Below are 23,309 nucleotides of genomic sequence, written 5' to 3' on the forward strand. Positions count from 1 at the left end.
GATATTGGCTAATGTCAAATTATGGTAATCTTTAGGAATCAAGGCAGAAGGTGGATTTGTAGAGGTGTGTTGACGTGGCATAATTTCGTGGGCCCCACCATGATGTATGTGTTATATCCACATCATCCATCTATCTTGCATGATCATTTTATAAAATGAGACAAAAAATGAGGCAAATCCAAAGCAGAAATGGGCCACACCACAAGAAGCAGTGGGGTTGAACGCCTGCCATTGAAAACTTTTTGGGGTCCACAAGTGTTGGATCTTCCTCATTTTTTAGGACATACCTTAAAATGATATTGCAAAATGGATGGACGGTGTGAATATAATACGTATTGATGAAATTACATCCATGCACGTCTAACCACGAAGAATACAAGTTAAAAGTGGAGTTGTAGGAGGGCTATTGTGTACAATCACTAACCTATTTTACCTTTGTCTACGATGGTAATGATAATCATTACTTATTTACCGCACATTACAGCATATTACAGCTGAAATTGAAAATCCAAACTGGCCCTAAGCTTTTATCTACATTTGTGTTCCAAGTCACCCTTAATCAAGACTCTAACATCTTTCTCATCTAAAACCCAAAACCTAGCTCAGTTCATGTCATATAACCTTTTCAATCCTCAGTAATTTGAGACTATTTTTATCTTCTTCAATTTCTTTATCGTTTTTTTTAAGTAACATCAACTTTATTAAAAGAGCACTGAGATGGCGCCAGAAAACAAATAAACTAGAAAGAAGATTACATCCCAAAAAGAAAAGAAAAATTACAACCCTCCGACTTCATTGAAGATGCCCACTTGACAACAAGAATCTTTGCCTAGTTAGGCACCTCTTTTGCTGATAAGCTTGAATTCCAGAAACATTTACCATTCCTTTCTTCCCACATGGCCCAAAGGCCTGCTAACAAAGCCAATCTCCAACGCACCCTTCTATCCTTCCTAAGCCCAACTCTGTGCCATGCCAAGAAGAAATTTCTTTATGGTTGTTGTGACAAATTTTGATCCAGCTACAATCGGACCCACGACATGCCTGCTGCAGATCAGTGCCACATGTGAGGAAGATGATCTCCGCCACTTTTTATGCAAAACATGGGAATGACTCACTATTTTACTTTTAAACATCCATTTCAAGCTATTAATTGGATGGTTAGGATTGCTTGATCAATTTGATTTTGCTTATATGAACATAGTACAATTTGGATGGTCAGACTGGATTGACCACATATGAGGAAGACGATTCACCTTACATGGTGATTTGATAGCAAATCATATGTGGAAGTTTTTTAATTGAATATATATTCAATAGGCTCATTTCTGTCAGCAATCTACAGTCTAATTAAATTCCAGCACATCATGTTAGGGGCAATACACAATCAAAGAACCCTAAGTTAAAAATAAGAAAAAGAGACATTTAAGAAAGGAGCCTTGCGGAATGCTTGTTTCGTAATTACAGGTTTATACTACTCATCAACACTGCATTGGTTTTCACATTATCTTAACTATCCAGTCATCAGGTGCAGGTAACAAAAGAGGCTGGCTGGCCCACTCATCAGGTGGGCAGCATATTTTACATTGGTGCAGACCGTTGGTTCTCATTTTCCTAACCATCCATTTCTTGGCTTATTTTTGGGCCACCTGATGAATGGACCAGACAATTGTGGTGAGGGCAACTCTGTTAGCAGCCCAGATCTCACACCCGTGCTACATCGCAATACAGGTAGATAGTCCTAGACCACCAAACTGAAATCATGGTCCACCAGCTCAGACCAATGTGGATCAAATGATCAAATGGCTAGGATGATCTGTGGAAACTCATACTTCGCCCCTCGCTAATTTTATTAATTGAACAATGGAAAATTGTCAATTTAACCAAAAATAATAATAATAATAATAATAATAATAATAATTTTTTAATGTTTTATTGACTGTTTGGTCTGCCTGCTGTAAATCACAATTTTATCATAACTTGTACAAGACACATCCACTGCAGAGGTCTGGAGGTGATAGGCATATCATTTTCCTTCAAAAGATGAAGGTTTATCTCCCCCTTTTGGATCGCAAGCCTGGTAAAAAGATGTGATGCAGATGCACCCTAGCAATTAGGCAAGAGTATGATCCTCGCCCATAACTCAAACCAGGCAGAAACATGGTCATTGCAGGGTGGAAACACAGTCATGGCGATTGGCTTATTACCAGATCCCCCAGACAATCTCTCCTCTAAATTGGAGATTGACCCCCAACCATGGACCAAAAATGAAGCCCCGGTATCAGATTTGAGCCCATTTCTGGGCTCTCTTCTTCTGAGTGATATATCTGATCAGCCCATTTCTGGGACCCTGACCACATGCTATGCATGCTGTGGCTGATGACTCGTCATTCTTCGTAGATTTATCAACCACGTCACCATGGTAATTCAAGTGTGAAAACACACCCATGAAGTCATGTGTCCCATGAAACCCGTGTACCAAATTACCTGCAAAATGCTGTGTGCAGTTAGATTCCTCCATTCACAATGATCTAATGTAGAGAATTCAGTTAATTTTAAGTTTAAAACTCATCCAATTCATAACCCAATTTCCTTTCTAGCAAAAGAAAGGAAAATGTATTCAGGTGGCCTCATCACTTTTTCTTTGTTCTTTTTTTAATGGTTAAGTAAGCTGTATCCGAAGCAGAGACCTCAATGCTGAAATCACCAACATCATATGAAGAAGCTCGAGCACATCCGTCCGGTGTATCTTTTTCTCCCCAACAAGGTTTGCTAATAAGAAAACATGCATTCCAATTTGAAACCAATCTGCTTCTTCTCGTTGAAACTAGATATTCAAGTGCCAATTCCAGACAAAATCCCCACCCGTAGGGGACTTACATCCAATATCTAGAAGAAGATATAACACCCATATGTTTCATTCACAGCAATAGAAGCATTAAATACAGTAACAGTACCCGGAACTTTGTATTCTCATCAGCCCTCTTCACCAAACTCCTTGGTGAACCTTTCATGCACCTCGAGATCAGATTTGCTAACGGTCGGCTTCTGTCTTGCCAGCACTTTATCAAAATCCGTCTTTGCGATTGGTGGTGGTAGAATCTGTTGCAGGCAGTTATTGAATTGGTTGTTGGTAGAAGGTAAGGCAAGATTGATGTTGGGTGTGTTTGGATGCACTATTTAATCAAACTGCAGTAACTAGTCCAATTAATGGCAGGTTTGTACATGCTGAATTGAATTGCAAAAGCTATTTCAGTGAAGTGGAAATGAGCAAATTATGACTGCCTTCCTTATTGATATTGAGGAGTGATGTGTTCCATATTGCAATTGTGTTGCTTTCAAGCAGGACTTCAGTTTTGAGTACTAATTACGAATATGGAACACTAGGAATCAATGTGAAATTTTAGTCATTTCCTCTACCAAACTGAATCTTCACAATTCAATTTAAGTTGTACGTCCAAACACCCTCAGTTGTAATGAGTAAGCCAGACCTCAAATTGCAGTTCCGTTCTTTTGACATATATCACCCTCTCCTTTTTGCCATATGCTAAAGGACTCCCTTTTTAGCACTGTCAAATAAACCCTCCCCTTTTCAGGTAAGGTCTTAAAACATCTTATGGTTAACTTCCGTCAAAGTTAACTGTTAAAGAGGACACTTAATCATTAAATCTGACCGTTGACCACATGAAATGATGCTTGCCTTGACTTTGTAGATATTAGGGGGATTTTCATTTTGACCACGTGGTTTTGATCCACATCCATGGCATTTGATCTAGACTGTCTAAATGGTGGATCAAAACCATCCAAATGCTTCACGTTTGCATAGGGACAAAATAGAAAATTTTCTCATCTCTACAAAGAGATTTTATGTGGTAGTCAAATTTAGTGGTCAACAGTCCCCTTTAACGGTCAACTATGATGGAAGTTAAGGATAGGGTGTTTTATGACCATATATGAAAAGGGGAGGGGTTATTTGACAACACTAAAAGGGAGAGGGTTATTTCCCATACTAGCAAAAAAGAAAGGGTGCTATATGTAAAAAAATAATAATAATAAATAAATAAATGCAATTTCATTTTGGAGAGTGACACTTCGTTGCAACTCCTAGGAAAAGCAGTTACAATTTGGTCCTTCCACTTAATTGAAATTCAACCATATAGTGCAGCTGAAATGTAGTTCCATTCCTTATTGATAGAGCATCCAAATGCAGCCTTATACTGATTTCCTCATACCTTAGAAGCAAGGCCTTGTGCTGCAAGCTCCTGCATAGTGGTCTGAACAGACCCTGGCTGTTTCGGTCCGCATGGCATCCACATGTCATTGGAGGTCTTTATGAAAAACATGGCATCTTGGGTTTTGCGAACTGGTTCGAAAAGAACATCCTTAACCTGTTATGGAAAAGACAGGTAACTGTGATTCTCAACCAATCACAATTGGGAAATGCAACGTACTATCCTTGAGAAATGTTGAAACATCTATAGTGAAGAACGCCCACTTACACAAACAGAGATATCTGAACCTGAAAACCCTTCTGTCCTGCGAGCTAAGCTCTCAAAGTCGCTTTCATTCAAGTTGTGAGGGGTGTCTCCTAGATGAACCTGCTCAAAACAATGAAGATATAATCTTGCATAAGGTCTTAACCTACGATTGGGAGCCAAGAACACTACATCGGTCTAGAACAGGAGATTTGCCAATTTCCAAATGCAAAAACTCATTCAAGATTTCCCTGCTACAGTTACTTGTGAGTAGGGCATAATCTATGTGTTGTGGCCCAAAAATCAGTTGGTCAGCTCATCAGATGGACCATATGCATACATCAAATGTGGACTGTTGGTTTTTTGAACTATCCTTTTTCCAACGCATGCATAGTCCACCTGATGATTGGACTGGCCTAAATTTTCGGGACAGCTCATAGATGGTGGGGTCCACCAGATGAATGACTCAGATCTCAGTCATACATACCACATTGGAAAATGGGGAGTAGCTACTGCATTTCTCCCTTGCAAATATCTAGGCTATTGAGGCAATACATAGAACTTCCCTAATCAGGTCAGACTTCAGAGTGCTGCTGCGAGAAGCACAAGCTCCACAACTAAAAGCAAGATTTGATTTGATCCGTATAGCAAATATATTCAAAACACGCACAGTTATCATCATTTGAATACATTTGCTATATTAATCAAATCAAATGAGCATAGTAGCATTACAAAAATAAACATGAACAAAATTCTGATACCTTGAACATGTGTTGCCTAGCTTTCAAATCGGGGAGGGGAATGTAAATCCGCTTATCAAATCGTCTCCGGATGGCCTACAGTTGGACCACCACATCTATTAGCCACACAATATAAAACTTCCAACATCCTAAAGAAACTGACCACAGAGAGTACAGTTTGAAGCCAGAATGGTGCAGCTGTGAGGAGCTAGATCAGTTTCGACCTGATCCAAAGCATATGGTGTGTTTGTTGCAGCAAGAACGAGAACTTTCTGGTCATTGTTTCCTACACCCTGAGAAAAAAGGAAAGATTAAATCATCAAATTTAGATTCAAGGAAAGAGCCACAAAATCTTTATGGCATTGTACAGAGGAAATAAAATGTTCAGATTCACCAAAAGTCATGCAGCCACAAAAGCGTAAACATACACACTTTTGAAGGAATGACGGTGCTTGTTCAAATCCTAAGGCTATGTTTGAACTTTTCAGGTTTCTAACGTAGCATATGCTAGGCGAGTGCCAAATTCAAAGTGTGATATGTTGGGACACACCTGAAAATATCTCTACTAAATGTCTGGCATTGACACATGTGTCCATGTTATGCTACACAAACTCTATTAAATATGATTCTTGTGGTTGAAATACAAAACACATCCAAAATTTCACCAACCCAGGAGAATACACACTTGTGGTAGTACTCAGATTCCTGTCCCCACATGTTTTGTGTGGTTACAACAGTAAAAAAGCATAGAACCTACATGCTAACATGGAAATCACATTATGGGTGATTCACATTTACATAATAATAATAATAATAATAATAATAATAATAATTAAAAATAATAAAAAAAAAAAAGAAAGAAAGAGCTCACACGTTATGGAGACTCTCCTCTCTGATTTTTGGGCAATTTGGAGCAAAAGGAATGAGAGATGCTTCCGTAATGTTAGCCGGAACGTCAATTGGATCACTATTTATGTGTGGGATAGTGTAAACGATTGGGCTGTGGGTTTGGGTCATTTGACCTAGTTGTTTTCTTCTGTTTTCCTTTATGCTTTTGTTTTTGTTCCATTTTGGCGCTACCTAAGAGCTCTTTCAATGAAATTCCCGGTTACCTTTTTTAAAAAGAAGAAGAAGAAGAAGGAGAAGGAGGAAATAGTGAAAACAGAATTGCATTACAAAACACAAGTATTGTGAAATTTATGGGATACTTCATCAAAAATTTAATGCAATTAAGTTTTGGTATTGGGTGTACTAACATCTTTACATCGTCGTCCTCCTCATCATCAAAGGCTTCACCCAACTATGTGGGTCGGCTTTACATATCCTATTTCACCAATCAATTATAAGGTCCTATCCACAGTAAGTGAACAAGCCTTCCAAGTCCTTTTAGGTCTTACTCTCATTCTCATTTCAGGTCCTTCAACCCTAATCCAAGTCCCACACCTTACCAGGGCTATCCTTGGTTTTTGTTGTAGATAACTAAACCATCTCTATTAGCTCTCCATCATTTTCTCCTATTGAGACTACTCCCAGGCTGCTTCAAATAACCTCATTCTTAATTCTATCCTTCCTAGTCTTCCCATACATCCACCTCAACATAATCTCTCCAACACTCAAATTCTCCTCATATAGCTAAGCCAGATGAATAGCTTAAAAATAGTCTTCTCATAATCTCTACCAACCAAAGTTCTTCCCATATGGCTAAGCCAGTCGAATGGCTTTCATATAAAAATTTCCCAAAGGCACATCCGCTTTATTGACCCAATTCTAATTCGATCAAAAACATGCTCATTAATCCCCCCCTTCCCTTCGAATGATGGAGCAAAAGTAACAAAACATACCACATTGAGGAATATTCTTGACGGCTTGGCCATCGAATTTTACAGAAGCCCCACCTGCCGCTATAATTGTTCTTACTGAAGTTGCATTCCAGATACTATGTCTTCGTTGTGCATCTTTAAGCATGATATACAAAATAGCTATTAATATATGTTTAATAAAATATATAATATAGAAAATAAGAGACTGTTATAATGTGCATAAATAATAAAAGGGATTGTTAAAGTGAGAGGATAGGAATGATATATGGGAAGACTAGAAGATACAATTAAAAAAGAGTTCATTCAAAGTCGCCTAGGAGTAGTCCCAATAGGTGATAAAATGATCGAGAGTACATTGAGATGGTTCAATTATGTCAATGAAAACAGGAGAGGGCTCCAGTAAGGAGGGAAACGTTGATTAAGGTTTAGGGCACAAAAAGAGGATGCCTAGAAAACTTAAAGAGACTTAAATCAAGGTGGTAAGAAGGCTTATTTACTTACTGAGGATAGATAGGGACTTGCTGAAGAATGATATAAAAATAGGATTTGTAAAACCATGGTATTAAAAAACAGTTCTGTAATGGAATGGTTCCAGCCGTTACATAATGGCATATGCAGTCCATGGTCTCCGAATGGCCTATGCAATCGCATATGACAACACTAATACATGCATATACTAAACCAGTATTTTTCATCTCTTTTTTGTTTTTGGCAGTATTTGTAATTTTTTATCATTTTTTAAATGAATAGTGCCAGATTTTTTATTAACCAAAAAAAACCCTCAAATTTCTTGAGGGGAATGATGTCAAATTTTTAGGGTTATGCATTAGTGCAATGAATCTCATGGATTGCATGAATTTCACCTCATTTTAGGTGTATTTAAGTGGTCCCAAATCGGCCCGACACTTATGAGTTCACTTCATACTTCATGCATTAACATCTTTCTTTTTCTTTTTTTTTCTTTTTTATTGTTAGCTTGTCAGTACACACTCCACTGTTAGCCACCCCCACTAGGGAATCGATACCAAGACCTCAGTGTTGAAATGAGGTATTTTCACTCAATCTACCAGTTGAGCTATGGATCAGGGTTTAACATCTTATGAACCTACACAGCTACACTATAGTTGTATGTGGTAAAATGGTTATATAAATATTAATATATAGTGGCCTCATCATTAGATTCATGCTCATATAACCGTATTTATCCGGAGATTCCATGACCATCTGGCTGCGTGGAAATGTCGCCACTTGTCTATTGGCGGTCGTCTCACGCTGATAAAAGCAGCGCTGTCCAATCTCCCAACCTACTTCATGTCTTTGTTCCGGTGTCCTGCCGCGGTCCTTAAGTCCATTGATTCCCTCAGGCGTAATTTTCTCTGGTGTGGCAAGGACGACAAGAAGAGGTTTAATCTCATGGATTGGAGGCTGGTTTGTCAGCAGATTAAAGACGGAGGAGCTGGCATAAAGGACTTAAAAACGATGAATCGGGCTCTCTTAGGGAAATGGATTTGGAGACTTGGTACAGAGAAGGATAGCTTGTGGAACAAAATCATCAAAGGTAAATACGGGAGCTCAGGAGGGGGGTGGTGGACGAAAGAATCTCCCTCGTATAGGGCCTCCGCCATCTGGAAAGGCATTGGTCGTATGAAAGAAGAGGTCCTCCAAAGGTTAGGCATTGAAGTGGGCAAAGGAGACTGCATCCGATTCTGGACGGACACCTGGCTTGGAGACATTCTGTTGAAAGATAAATTCCCTAACATATTCCAGCTGGCGGCGAAGAAAAATAGTTTGATTGCTGAAAACTACTCCATAGAAGCAAACAAAGTGGTCTGGAATATTCAATGCCAAAGAAATTTGGAGGACTGGGAAATCGAATTCGTGGACCTGCTGAATTGCGTTCAGTATGTCTCTCCTAACCAGGCGTGTAAGGATAATCTCATCTGGAAAGCAGACAAGTCCTTACTCTTCACGGTCAGATCCTTCTTCAAGCAGCTTTCCGTCATTAACGGTAGCACCACTCCTCAGTGCCCTCATTTCATCTAGAAGTATGTTGTTCCTCCTAAATTGCACGTGTTCGGGTGGTTGGCTGGGAACAGAAGAATCCTTACTCTAGATAATCTTAGGAGAAAAGGAATGATTTTACCTAACGTCTGCATATGTTGCCTGAATTCCGAAGAAACAGTGGACCATTTGTTGATCCACTGTCCTTTTGTCTGCTCCATTTGGACAGTTATTCTCTCCTGTTTCAAGGTCAGTTGGTGCTTCCCCAGAGACGTGGATATGCTTCTCAAGGCTTGGCACTGTGTTAGATTAGGCAAATCAAAATCTCGACTTTGGCGGATGGCGATTTTGGCAATTTGGTGGGCTGTTTGGATGGAAAGAAACAACCGGTGTTTCCGCAATGAATCGAAGCCTTCTCACTTAGTGACCTCCTTTGTGAAGTGTCTAATCGCTGAATGGGCTTCCCATATGGATGGGCTTAATGTAGATCTAGTCTTCCTTGAGGCTTAGTTTGTTTCTGCTACCTCAGCAGCCTCCTTTCCTCTTTTTTTTTCTTTTTTTTTTTTTCTTCTTTAATATAAGTTATCTTTCAAATATATATATATATATATATATATATATATATATATATATATATATATATATATAACCGTATTTATATTGAATCGTTGATGTTAGATATTTAGAAAATAAAATATACGAATTTTGAAGTCAGTCTAAGCCTCTTAAGTTAATAAAATCGTTAGGCAGCCTAAGACGACATTCTTACCAAAGAATAGCCCATTACACCATCACAAACATGTTCAAAACCATAAAAGAATTCATATTTAGAATCCTCTCTTTTTTTTCTTTTTTCTTTCTTTTTTCTTTCTTTTTTGGAAATTTTCCAACACTTTAGTTAGATTTTTTTCGTTCAAAAAAAAAAAAAAAATGACCATTAGGGAGCCATAACAGTTGAATGACCAACTGTTATCATTATTGAATACCTTGTGTAAAACCAACCAAAAAGCTTGGACAATTAAAGAGTATTCAAATACAACTACTTCAATGATAAGTTACCATCCAACCACCTCACAAGTGCCAAGTGCCAAGTGTGTATCACATCCAAACTGTCCCTGAGCTCGGCCCCACTATTAAGAACACCTAAACCTAATGCAAAAAAATCAAGTCGATACACTCTCAGGTGGGCCAGTGTAGAAACCAACAGCTAGCTACAAGCCTGATCCAAAATACATGTGTGGCTTACCTAATGAGTGGATCAGCTTGATTTTTGTGCCAGCCCCAGGTGATCATCATATTAGCTTCAAACTTTGGGGCAGGTAGGATATCGTACACACACGACACGTTAGCACTCAGTAGAAGGTGCAGTTGGACAGTAACTTACGTGCCTGACTAGTTTTTTAACAGCTCTACAATACGTAATGGGGATTACCAGCACCCCCACCTTCATGGGGACTAAATAAGTTAAACTTACTTTCCAGTTTAAGAACTACCATCCCAAATGATATTCCTTTTTAAGTTTTAACACATACCATATAATCTAATATTATTCGCAACCAACATGAGTGACTAAGATGTGATCAATGAGCCATGAGAATTGGATTCTCCGTTTTACAAAGAGAAACGGTTAAGATTTTCAATTCATAGATAAATGGGGAAATACATGCTAAGTTGACAAAATAGCAACTGACAAGTTACTCCCACTTGGTGTAGTCAAGCACCAAATAGGACCACAATGTTGGCTGGTTGTAGATCAGACCCACCCAAGGTTCCACATTGAAGATCTGGGCCATCCATGGGTCCAAATTGAATACCTAGCTAGGTTGGGACCTTCAAAGGAAAATAGCCCAATGAATACGAGGTTAGGATTGGGCAATATGTGAGAGTTTGGGGCATCATCATCTATTGCAAATCCCATATCTTGATCCTAACTCCGGCCCACAATGCTTCAGATCTTGCCAACTGCAAATCCATCATTGTCAAGAGAAACTCTGGCTCAAAATGCTTGAGATCTTGCCAAATCCATCGTTGGAGAGAGAGGATCGATGAAAGGAATTAGGGTTCTTTCCATCATCTATGGGTGTAGATGCACGCATACACATGCGCACACAAACACACACCCGCCCACTCCCACCCTCTGACACATCCCTACATGTGCGTGTGCCTGCACACTCACACACAAACACATGAGTGCACACACATGCATAAATAGTGCATGTGGCTGTGGACAATTTTCCTCACAATTAATTCTTCAAAAGGCTAAAACATTATATTAGCAGAATGTAAAAGGTTTTTCCCCAATGGGCAAAATTTTCCCTGCAATTAGTTTTTTAGAAGGCTAAACATTGCATTAATAAAGGATGGGAAAGGTTTTTGACCAAAGAAGGGCATTTTTGGGTAATTTAACTATGTATGGCCGTGTGCTAATAAGTGACACTCTCCTCCCTTTTACAAAGAGAAAAACTCTGATACTTAGGTATGATGGTTGATATGCAAGCAGCAAGAGACTGTACACATGGAATATAATCAGCTCAAAACAAACCACAAAAGTTGTGGGCACTGATTTAGATGACTCTTAAACCAAAAATTACATTGATTCAATTTTGTAACATGCTTATTGATAGATACATAATGGACAGTCAAGATGTAAATCGCAAATGGTCCAAATTCAACAGAAAAGTGTTCATTAATCAGTGGTTAGGATCATTAAAATCAATCTCAACTTTGAAGATGGGCCATTGAATGGGTTCCTCATGATTTGAACGGTTTGAATGAGTTAATGTATGCCTGTGTACAATTTCCAAATCAACCACCAGACTGCAAAAGAATCAAATAATTCCCCTCTTACAATCACTTGTACACCCCTCTTTTCCATGCCTTGCAAACCATTTCCTCCCCATGTGTTGCAAATGCCATGTCTACTAGCTCCCACACACTTGTTAAAGAGGACGGTTAACACATTGAATTACAAAATTGTTTAAATGAAAATGCCCCATGGGCTGGGCCTATGGGTTTCAAAATGTAGCTAATGTCCAGCTCAATTAAATAAACAGGCCTGATTTCTAAGCTTGTGCCTGAATGAATGGCCCAAGCACCTCCTGTGGCAGGCCAAGTCCTAAGAACAGTGTGCCAGACTGATTCTTTGACAGCCCTAGCAACTTGCATCATGGAAGTCCTATGCAGCCCTCCTCATGACACACATGGCAAACACGTTGGTGGTCAGGACTGTTCATCTCATGGCTGCTGCCCGTGCCAAAAATTTGAGTTATTGAATAATTTTGACTGGTTCAAAGTTTTCCAATCACTGCTGTCGTGAGTCTCTAGTTGAACGAGGACCCAATGTTCGAAATATCAGTATCGTGTTACGTGTTGCACCCTTGGGATAGGGATACGTATTTGTTATCGCATGGGATATATCAGTTCTATCACATAATGTATCGTTGTTGTTGGAAACATGGGGAAAAATTGGGAAATTAGTTGAATTTTTCAATGAAACTTCAGTGATTGTTAAAAAGACAACAATACACACTTATAAATCAAAACATTGCAAAAAACAAGTGCACATAATAGATTTTCTTTGTATGGGGTCCTAATCTATGCGCTACCTAACCAAGGTGTCCCGTATCGGTATCGGTTGGCGTAACGGTGCCCTCCGAAACTGATACGGATACGGGGGCATAACGGCGATACGGGGGCGTAACGGCCCGTAACGGCGCAATTTTTTTTTTTTGCTAAAAAAATATGAAAAAATATGGATTAAATCCAGAATATTCTAAGCATTCCAAATATGCATTCATTTATAAATTGGAACATGTTTATGGTAGTGTAACGGTCCACTCTTTGGTAAGAAGTTGTATCGGCCTGTCTGATTAATTTTTTAACCAGGTAACTTGAATTTGACTAAAAAATTCATATATTTAATTTTTTAAATATGTAATTTATATACTTAACATCTTGATATCATTTCTCCCAATAGTTCTTTAAAAAAATGAAATTAAATTCAGGTAGATGGCGTTGCCAATTTGGGGCTGACTTGGAGGACCAATTTATTCTCCAAATCAGCCTCAAATTCATGCCATTTATTGTCATTATCCCACTTATAAATTAGTGGATGTTTATTGGATAGTGAATCATAAAAAAAAAAAAAAATCAAAAGGCCCTATTTTTAAAAATAAAAGTTCACAAATTAACAATTAAAACTATTCAAATAATTTAATTTTGGCATTGTGAGTTAGCAATTGCAGTCCATAATTTAATTGTCAAATTTCAAGTTAATATATGTCTCGTGTACAATTTTTTAAGGCTTGAATTAGGAGGGACTCAGATGTAAAGTGCAACACACGTGTCAAAGTTTTTTGGGCCTCACCCGTGATGAATGTGTTATATGTACACCATCCATCCATTTTGCTAAATAATTTTAGAGCATGAGCCCAAAAATGAGGCACATCCAAAGCTCGGGTGGATTGCACCGTAAGAAACAATAATAATTAAATGTTCACCGTTAAAAATTTATTGGGGGCTAAAAAAGTTTTAGATCAAGCTAACATGTGTGTTTTCCCTTCATCCACGTCAATGTAACTCAATTAACAGTTTAGATTGAAAACAAACATTACAGTGGACTTTAGGAAAATTTTAATGGTAAGTATTCTATAACCACTATTTCCTATGGTGTGGTCCACCTGAGATTTGGATATTACTAATTTTTTGAATCCTGACTTAAAATGACGTGGCAAAATGTATGGACGATATGGATAAAATATATACATAACGGTGCGGCCCACTCGGGTCTGATCTGATTGGATGGAAAATAAACGTTACCGTGCGCCCTAAAAATCATTTAACCGTGAAAATCATTATGCCTGCTGCTATTTTGGTGTGGTCCAGATGATCTCTGGATATAATTCATTTTTTCGCTGGTGCTCTAAAATGATCTCTAAAAATAGGTGAACGGTGTAGATGTAATAAATACATCACTGTCGAGCCCATATAACTTTGATCTCCTTTTGAACCGTTCGTACAACTCGGAGCTCGAGGAGTGTCAGCGCTCGTCTTTTGCGTGACACGTACCCACGGCAGTCAGCCGCTGCAAATAAATAAAAAAAAAAAGGAGAGAGGGAAACGAAAAGAAAAAAAAAAGGGAAAGAAAGAAAAGAAAAAGAGGGAAAGAAGAGATTGAGAGAGAGAGAGAGCGAGAGAGAGAGTGGGAGAGAGAGGAAGAAGAAGAAGAAGATCAGGAAGCAGCCGGGCGCAGCCGCAGCCGCTCGAGAAGAAGAAGAAGAACAAGAAGAAGAAGAAGAAGAAAGAGAAGAAGAAGAAGAAAAGAAAGGAAAAAAAGGTATGGTTTTTTTTTTTTTTTTTTCAGGGCCCCGTAACAGCCGTTACGGGTCTGTAACGGCCGTTATGGCCCGTAACGGCCGTTACGGTCACAGAATTCCATAACGGCCGTTTCGACCCCGTATCGCGTAACGGGTCCCACCGTTACCGTTACGTATCGGCCGTTACGGCCGATACGTAACCGATTTGGGATACCCTGTACCTAACTGAATTGATGCAAGTATATTTGAAGTCTATTCATATAATTTATAAATATAAGAAGAAGTGTGGAAACACAAGCAATACATTCAAAAGCAAAAGAAGAATCACTAGATCAAGATACACACATGTTTAATTTTATGTTTGGACACTAAGATTGCAACCGATTTGTGAGAAATTGGAAATTTTTGATTTTTTTTTTTTTTAAATTTTCAGCAACTCGGCCCATCTCCTCCAAATCTCAAAATTGAAGCTCCCAATCCATGATTTTTCATGATTTGTAACAATTTGACACTGATGTAACATGATTTACGGAAAAAATAATAATAATAATAATAAATAAATAAAAATCGACAATCGAAAATGCTCTCCAGATCGAACATGTGGGATATATCCCACTACTTGTGCGTTTCATATCGCACAGGTGAGATACAAGATATATCGCAAGATATATCGGCTGATAACGTCGATATACTTAAAACACTGAGTACTACCACAGTTACCTGCATTTGTACAAGAAGTTCTGTTTTGATCCGCCGAGAAGCTTCACTCTCATTGCCTTCTCCACGTTGGCCACATAAAGAATCTATTTCATCAATGAAGATGATTGAAGGAGCACTTTCACGAGCCATTTGGAAAAGGTTTGAAACTAGCTTCTCACTTTCACCCATCCACTTTGAAACCAAGTCTGAGGAAGAAATACTACAAAACAATAATAAGGCACTTGTCAACTCACCAGCCAACAACAACATGCATGTATACATTCAAAAAAACCCTGAAATTCCTTCTTCTTCTTTTTTCAAAAAGCAACAAAGACTCCTGAAATTCTGTGCACTAAAACTTAGAAGATCGGTGTCTATGAGTGTATATGGTTTACATATCTATACTTTCGGGTTCACAATGTCAAAGTTGTCATTTGACAATCCTCAAGTTTCAGTCCCTCATTGATCCTTGAGGTCTTGACCCTCACAAGAAAATTTACCAATGTAACTAGTTCAGAATCATCTCAGTCAATTCTGCTATTGATCATGATTCCTTTCCACTTTGATGTCTTCATGCTAGTAAGAAACTTACCAATGTAACTTAGTATCATCTCAGGTAGAGTCAATTCTGTATTAAAATCTGATTCCTTTATCTTTGATAGGTAAAGAAATTACTGAAGAAACCAACCTAACATGAAGAAAGAGATTCATTCCTGAATTTCGTCAAAGTTACTAATATCATGCATATAACCTTTAAGCTTACAGCTTATAAATATCATAACCCTTAATAAAAAATAAAAAATAAAAAAACTTACAGCTTATAAATATCATGCATGTAAAATTTTATTCATAACCTTTCAAAAAAAAAAACTTACAGCTTATAAATATAATGCATATCACCGTAAGCCTATAGCTCAGGGATATTGTTTAAGTCTAAGAATGTTTGCCATCAATGACTTCCAGTCTCCATGTAAATCTGAGAATGTGGCAGCAAAAAAGCCTTTTTTCTCAAGGCCTGCTCCATTGAAAGAAATTTGGAATTCTCCAAACTTTGCATATAATGCCTCATGACAGTTATAATGGTTCTTTACCTTTCAAAAAAAGATACTTATAATGGCTCTATATAATGTTCAAATAGATTCTGAGATAAAATATTTTGATTCTAAACAGTTTCTAATCATAAAAAAGAAGAAAAATGAATAAATTCTTGTCCAACTGTTATTTTTTTCATATTATCCTAGACACTAAAAACTAATTAAAAATCCATGAAGAAACTACCATAATAATGATGCAACTCAACTGTGGGCCCATCATTCAATGCGTACTTAAAATCTTGCTCAACAAATCAAAAGTAATGCCTTACCGCAAGGCTTAATAAAAATCTTCATTTTTTCACTTCCCTGGCCCCACCATAATGGAAGGAGATTCATTGAAATAAATCGAAGGGACTGATTTACAAGGAAGCTACTAGAATCCATGGAGGATTTTTATTTTTCTCTTTTACACATGTGAGGTGTCCTTCTTTTCATTGCATTGACAGAGAAGCAAGTTTAAAGGGGGATTTGGAAGATGGATAGTAGCATGTGTGGGCTGTTGATGCTGAATTGTGGCACACGTGGTATATGTGAGGTGCTTGAAGCTATATGGTTGGCACGTGTCAGAAAACACACATTGGCACATTTGACATGTGGGCACTCAAAGCTAGATGGCAACAGCTGTGCACATTGGCACAGTTGCCACATGTGGCATATTTGGAGCGATTGAAGATGGATGATGACACATTTGGCACATTGGTGCATGTGGAATGCTTTGCACATTTGGGGTGCATGAGGAGATGAATTGTGGTACATGTGGCACATTACCACGTGGCGTGCAAGAGATGATGGACAAGGTCACAGACTCACATGTGGCACTTTAGCACATTTGGGACGCTTTACATGTGGGGAGCAAGAGAAGATGGGTAGTGACACATGTGGGATATTGGCACATATGGCATACTGGCATATGTGGGGTATAAATGAAGATGGACGATGGCTCCTTTGGCACATTGACACATGTGGCACACCACACATTGAGGCACCTGGAGATAGATGGTGGCACATTTGGGCTTAACCCTTGAGAAACCAAATTTCCCTCCATAGTGGGAAAATGTGTTTCTCAAGGGTGGAGGTGGGAAAATACATTTGTTTATTTTCCAACAAAGAGAGGGGGAAATGGTGTTTCCCACGTATTCCCACAAAGAAGGGCTTGGCAAACAGTGGAAAGTGAGTTTTATAGGAAACAATGTTTCATTTCCTTTCAATGAATCGAGCTTTGGAAAATATATTTGAAAGGAAAATATTTTCCAAGAAAATGACAGTTTCCACTGTTTGTTAGTTCACTTTCTGGTAGAAAATTAAAATGCAAGAAATGATTTTCTTGGAGAAGTCCCTTAAAAAAATTTTACCTCCAAAATTTTTTAACCTCCAATTCTTCCTCTCATATGCTCCTCTCTCCTACTTTTCTAGCATAATTAATTAATTAATAATATGGACTATCCATTCTCCTAGGCATTGATCAAATGGCTAGGATCAACCCATCAAAGTGATTTGGTAGGGATGGGCCAGCAAAGGTGGGGAGCACATGTTGGACAGTATACATCAATGGTCGGACCATTACTAGTGTAATCAATATTGATCGTCTACTCTCCAAGACATCGATCATATGGTTAGGATAACCCGATCAAAGTGATTCTTGACTGCAATGGACCATCAAAGTGGGTGACCAACATGCTAAATGGTCCAAATCAATGGTCGAACCTTTTCCAATATAATCAACATGGAGCACCCACCCTCCAATCCATTAATCATATGGTTAGGATAACCCGATCAAAGTAATTCTTGAAAGGGATGGGCAATCAAAGATGGGCCGCACATGATGGACAGTCCAAATCAAAGATCCCACCTTTCTAGTGTAATTAGTATGAACCATCCATTTTCCAAGACACTTGTCAACTGGTTAGGATCATCCCATCACTGTGATTTTTGATAAAGACAGGCCTTCAAATGCGGGTTGTACATAATAAATGGTCCAGATCAATGATTTTTATTATAAATTTATAATCAATATGGACTGTCCATTCTCCAAATCATTGATCAGATGATTGGGATTATCTAATCAAAGTGATTATTAAGAGAAGTGGGCAATCAAAGGTGGGCCACACATGATGGACAGTCCAGAGCAATGATCAGGCCCTTCATAGTATAATCAATATGAATCATCCATTCTCCACACCATTGATCATATGGTTAGGACCATCAAATCAAAGTAATTTTTTAGAGGTACGGGCCATTAACGATGACCACTCATGATCAATATGCATCTTCCATTGTCCAAGCACTGATCATATGGTTAGGATCACCCGCTTAGTGTGATTTTCAAGAAGGATGTGCCATTAAAGGTAGGCCACACATGATGGGTGGTAGAGGTCAATAGACCTTTATTTAGAACAGACCATCCACCCACCTAGGCATTGGTTAAATGGTTAGAATCAATAATTAAAGTGTTTTCTAGAGAAGGATGGGCCTTTAAAGGTAGGTCAAACATGATAGACGAACCGGATAATCATTGGACCTTTTTCAAGTATAATCAGCATGGATCATCCATTCTCCAAACCATTCATCAAACGGTTAGGATCATCCAATAAAAGTGATTTTTTCAGCAAGTGGGGCCATCAAAGGTCGGCCACAAATACTAGATGGTCCATATCGACAATCCAACCTTTTTTAGTATAACGAATGCGGATTGTCCATTCTCCAAACCATTGATGAAATGGTTAAGATGTCTTATTGAAGTGACATTTGAGAAGGATGGGCCACAAGTGATGGATTGTCTAGATCAATGATTGAGCCTTTTCTAGTAGAATAAACATGGGCCATCCATTTTCCGTGCCATTAGTCAAACAGTTAAGATCATCTTATCATTTTTCTTTTTTTTTTTGGGACAAGGATGAGCCATTAAAGGTTAGCCTCACATGGTGGATGGTACATATCAAGTATCAGACCTTCTCAACTATAATTAATATGGACCATCCATTCTCGATATCTAGATAGTGGGCCCACATGGCAAGAGCCAAGTCAGATGGTGGATCGGCACTATCAGCTTCAAGTACCTAGGGTCATTTATGGACAGTTTTCATGGTTTATCATTCACCTTATAATGTGGATTCCAAGAAAACGCCCAAACAATAGAAAGGGTAAAAATGAAAATAGTTTCCAAGAAAATTTTGTAAAGTCCCAAACACGTGGGAAGTACTTTACTTTCCACCTTTTTTCTTAGTTACTTTTCAAGAAAATGTCATTTTCTCTACTTCTATTCTCATCACTCCCAAACAGGCCCTAAAGGAAATAAATGCACCTTTGCATTGAAAAACTAAATAATACACGTAATGGAGCCAAAGTTAATATTAATACATCACAAATCAACATATGTTGTGGAAGAAACAGATGGTAACTGTCAACGACAGCCACTGCAAATAGTGAATGCAAGTCTAATGATAAAAAGGTAACTAAACATCATCTTAGAAATTGCAATTAACAATCCAGATTTTTACGTCTAAATGGTATATGGATATGAAGAAATTACCTGAAAAAGGTTGAGTCTGCCTCTGTTGCAACAGCCTTGGCCAAGTATGACTTTCCAGTTCCAGGTGGGCCATACAAAAGGAATGCCCGCCATGGACGTCGCTTGCCTAAAATGTTAGGAACAACTACTTATCAATCACTACTATTTTTGCTCCCGAATAAGTAAAAATGAAAATAAAACACTATAAATGCAACTAGTCTAGCATTTCACAAGTCACAAGACTAAGTTTGAAATAATTGGTACGACAAAAGATATCATAGAAGGTAAAGATAAACAAAAAGACAGGTTTTAAACTCATGTAAACTTGTTTTTCATCTTTTGCTGAATTTGATGGATGGAAGCTAAGCTCTTCCAAACATCAAAATCAGAAATGGCAAAAGAGCAACCAGATTCTCATGTCAAAGTGAAGGTCCTTGGGCATTTCAGAACTATTTGTTTCATTCGAGAACATGTCTTTGAACTAATGTTCGGGTGAAATCAAGATTAGCCCAAGGCCTTGAGCCCAAGCCGTTAAGTAGATGGAACAAGAATTCTAGCCCAAACCCGATCCACAACCCATGATCCAACCCCTTTAATTGTAACTAGGTCGGGTTCAACCGACCTGACCCGATCTCGCATGACCGCACACAGGTTTAAGAATGGAATATGTAAATACATATAATCATACATACATTGTGTGAATGTATCTACTCATTATCTATTAATTTGCTCTATATGGGCAGGTCAGGTAGGGTAAGTTTCAAATCGAGCCCTAACTCTTTAAGTAAACGGGCCACATTTTCTAACCCAACTCCAGCCCATTACCCATTTAGCCTGGCCCAAACACCTCAAAAGCAGGACCGCTGGCCAACCCAACCGATTGCTACCCCTACTCCCTCGTGATAATGCACAAATAATTATGCTGAAGTGAAGTGTTGGGCATGATTGTGCTGGCGAGCAAGTGATGCTTGGGAAACATTTATGGATGGGCTCCTTGCTATTCCTGCAGCCAACTACTTGAGAAAGTCCTGACTTCTGGTTCAATGGTAGCACAGTTTTTGTGCCGGGGTGCCTACTTGCACGCCTCTGTTTATTACTTGGAAGAAATCTCATCTGCAAATGATTCTTTTGCCTCTTGCTCTCCTTGTTGTGGATGCCATGCTGTGGACCTTGAGGTCACAGCTATGCATCCATGGGTTGGTTGCTTAACTATTGTCGTGTCTTATAGCTATGCTCATCTTATGTCTTCTTCTTCTTCTTCTTTAACAAAATCCATTCTCTAGCCTCTGGAATAAACACTTCTGTAGCAGTGTATTTGTGGGTCTTGAAGATCGAATTGTTGATCATGGCCTCTTCCCTTGCTCTTGATTGGCTTCCTGCGACTGCTGCTGCAGGGATGGTAGCAGAACGATAATCTAAGAAGCAGAAGCATAGGCACTGATAATAGCTACATAGGAATGTCTTTCTTGTTGCAACTCCCCAACCCATGAGCCTGACGGTTGTTGGGATGTACCCATGCATCCATCCGACTTTAACAATCTCCTTAGGATTTGATGATGTGATCAGCAACTCATCACTCTTTCTAGAATTAATCAGTGACTCGTCACTGTTTCTTGCTTTCATCTCGATATCCAAATCCATCTGCTATTTTAACGTTGGGATTTTCTATAGATATGCTGGGATCTGTCAATGGTTTTCTCAATTGAACAATAGACAATTCAACAATTCCTTTTCCGGTTGCACCAAGTCCTTTCCTCCACAGGCACTGCTCGCATTATCAAGTGCCTAAATAACACAACTAACAAGAGTACAGAATTACCATGCGAAGCCTTCACCCACATCTAAAATGAGAACCATTTTGTGTTCTCTTAGCAAAGGGAGAGTCTAATTTCGTTCAATTGTGATTCAAATAAAAAATAAAAAAAGATGATTAATGCATCTGTGTTGATGTATGTTATGCCTTAAGTGGTATTATTATCCTCAAAACAAAGAATCATCTAACTATGCCTTAAAAGATATAGAGAAAGCAGGAAAGAAAACCAAAGAAGCAAACATGGAAGTAGAGTCGTACAGACCAGTAAAAAATTGTGGGAACTTGACAGGCAAGATCACAGCCTCCTGCAGTGCCTGCTTTGCACTCTCAAGCCCTGCAACATCATTCCAATTCACATTTGGCTTCTCTCTTATAATTGCAGAATGTAGCCCCGCCCGCAGCTTAGACTGCTCAGGATCCTCCCCTTCTCCCCCGTCCCCATCCTTCGGCTTCGTCTTTGGCCGTGTGGCAACAGCAGCATCCCCATTTGAAGCAGGGCCCGGACCACCGTCATCAAGAACAGCACGGATCTCTTCAGCACGCCGCAGATACTCAGTAAATTTCTGGGTTATTGCATCCTTGATCTTCGGATTCTTCTCATATTTCAGATGGGTCTTAAAGTACTCCAAGGCATTCATGTAAAGGGGAAACGCCTTCGCATAATTCCCGGCATTGTCTTCTTGAACAGCCTGCCTAACATATTCTATTGCCTGCTCCTTGAAATTGCTATACATCTTCTGAGTCCAATAAATTGCATAGAAATAAAACCCTAGAAAATCTCCAACCAAACAACTTGATGCTCCCTCCTCTGGAAACTCCCCAATTAGAAGAGAGAAAGAAGAAATTCTCTATAGGCAACGAAAATCAAAGAGAATATAGCTTGATTTCACGGCTTTTTCCCTGGCGATCAATCTAAAACCTAAAATCTTCGTTCAACCTGTCTAAACTGTCAGAGCGGAGATTGAAAAGCACACACCATAAAACCCCGTTCTCCTTCCATGAAAATCCAATCCGGGGACAAAACGCAGAAAAATTCCAACAGACTATGAGAAATCAAAGGAACGCAACTCACTTTCTCATTTTCCCGATGTGATCGATCTAAACCCTACAATTCTCGTCTGAAACGTCTCTATCCTTCGAAATTGTCCAATCAGATACAGAGAAACGTGAAATTTTCTACAGGAGATTTCGAGCTCTTTGCAGTTCCAACCGATCTAAACCCTAAAAATCTCGTCTTAAGCACCGTTATCGTCAGAAAATCCACCAATCAGAGATCGAGAAACAAGAGATTTTTCAACAGATGGAGAGGAAACGATGAGAACGAACCTGGAATTCGTGTTCACCTTTGCAGGAACGATCGGAGAGATATTCAAAGGACAACCCTAGAAATCTCCTGGAAGAAGACCTCTCGCCTCTCTTTCTCTGAAATTGCTGGATTTCTCGAACGAAAGGTTGAGGTGTGAGAACGGGAATTTATACAGAGAGAAGGAGAGGAGGCAACTTGGGGCAGGAATCTGTATTTGGTGTGCGTTTGAAGATATTTAATATAAAAAATGCGTTGGCCCCACCTTCGAGTGATCTCAGCCGTTCATCAATGGTCATGGATTAATCCATGTCCAAAATTCCCCATCAGATGGTTTGATCCATCTGATTACAGTTATTTCCAATGATGCATGGCCCATTAAGATCGGTAGCATCATCTGATGAGGGTGGTTTTTCTTGGTACCTTCCATTGTTGATAGGGTCCACCATATGAACGGATTCGATCACCCAAAGGTGGTCCCACATGTCCAGTCAACGACCAGCGTTGAATGGTTAGGATCATCTCATCAGTGTCGTTTTTATAT

The 23,309-nt window shown here is 38.9% G+C and overlaps 1 protein-coding gene and 1 long non-coding RNA gene across 2 annotated transcripts; both read right to left on the reverse strand.

The window, feature by feature from the left end:
• Window positions 1-2,793: 2,793 nt before the first annotated feature.
• Window positions 2,794-22,973, reverse strand: LOC131252993 (protein SUPPRESSOR OF K(+) TRANSPORT GROWTH DEFECT 1-like). Its single transcript, XM_058253808.1, has 9 exons — window positions 22,789-22,973; window positions 21,725-22,696; window positions 19,671-19,776; window positions 15,069-15,267; window positions 5,437-5,505; window positions 5,234-5,308; window positions 4,497-4,595; window positions 4,230-4,385; window positions 2,794-3,099 (listed from the first exon to the last, which is right to left on the reverse strand). The coding sequence occupies exons 2-9, from the start codon at window positions 22,194-22,196 to the stop codon at window positions 2,974-2,976; spliced, it is 1,302 nt and encodes a 433-aa protein (XP_058109791.1). The 5' UTR covers window positions 22,197-22,696; window positions 22,789-22,973; the 3' UTR covers window positions 2,794-2,973.
• On the reverse strand, window positions 9,955-15,062 carry LOC131252994 (uncharacterized). The gene is made up of 2 exons (XR_009174785.1): window positions 14,570-15,062; window positions 9,955-12,638 (listed from the first exon to the last, which is right to left on the reverse strand). It is a non-coding gene; the product is annotated as an uncharacterized LOC131252994 (long non-coding RNA).
• Window positions 22,974-23,309: the final 336 nt, after the last annotated feature.

Source organism: Magnolia sinica, chromosome 8 (assembly GCF_029962835.1).
Source record: "Magnolia sinica isolate HGM2019 chromosome 8, MsV1, whole genome shotgun sequence".
In the NCBI taxonomy this organism is placed as follows: Eukaryota; Viridiplantae; Streptophyta; class Magnoliopsida; order Magnoliales; family Magnoliaceae; genus Magnolia; species Magnolia sinica.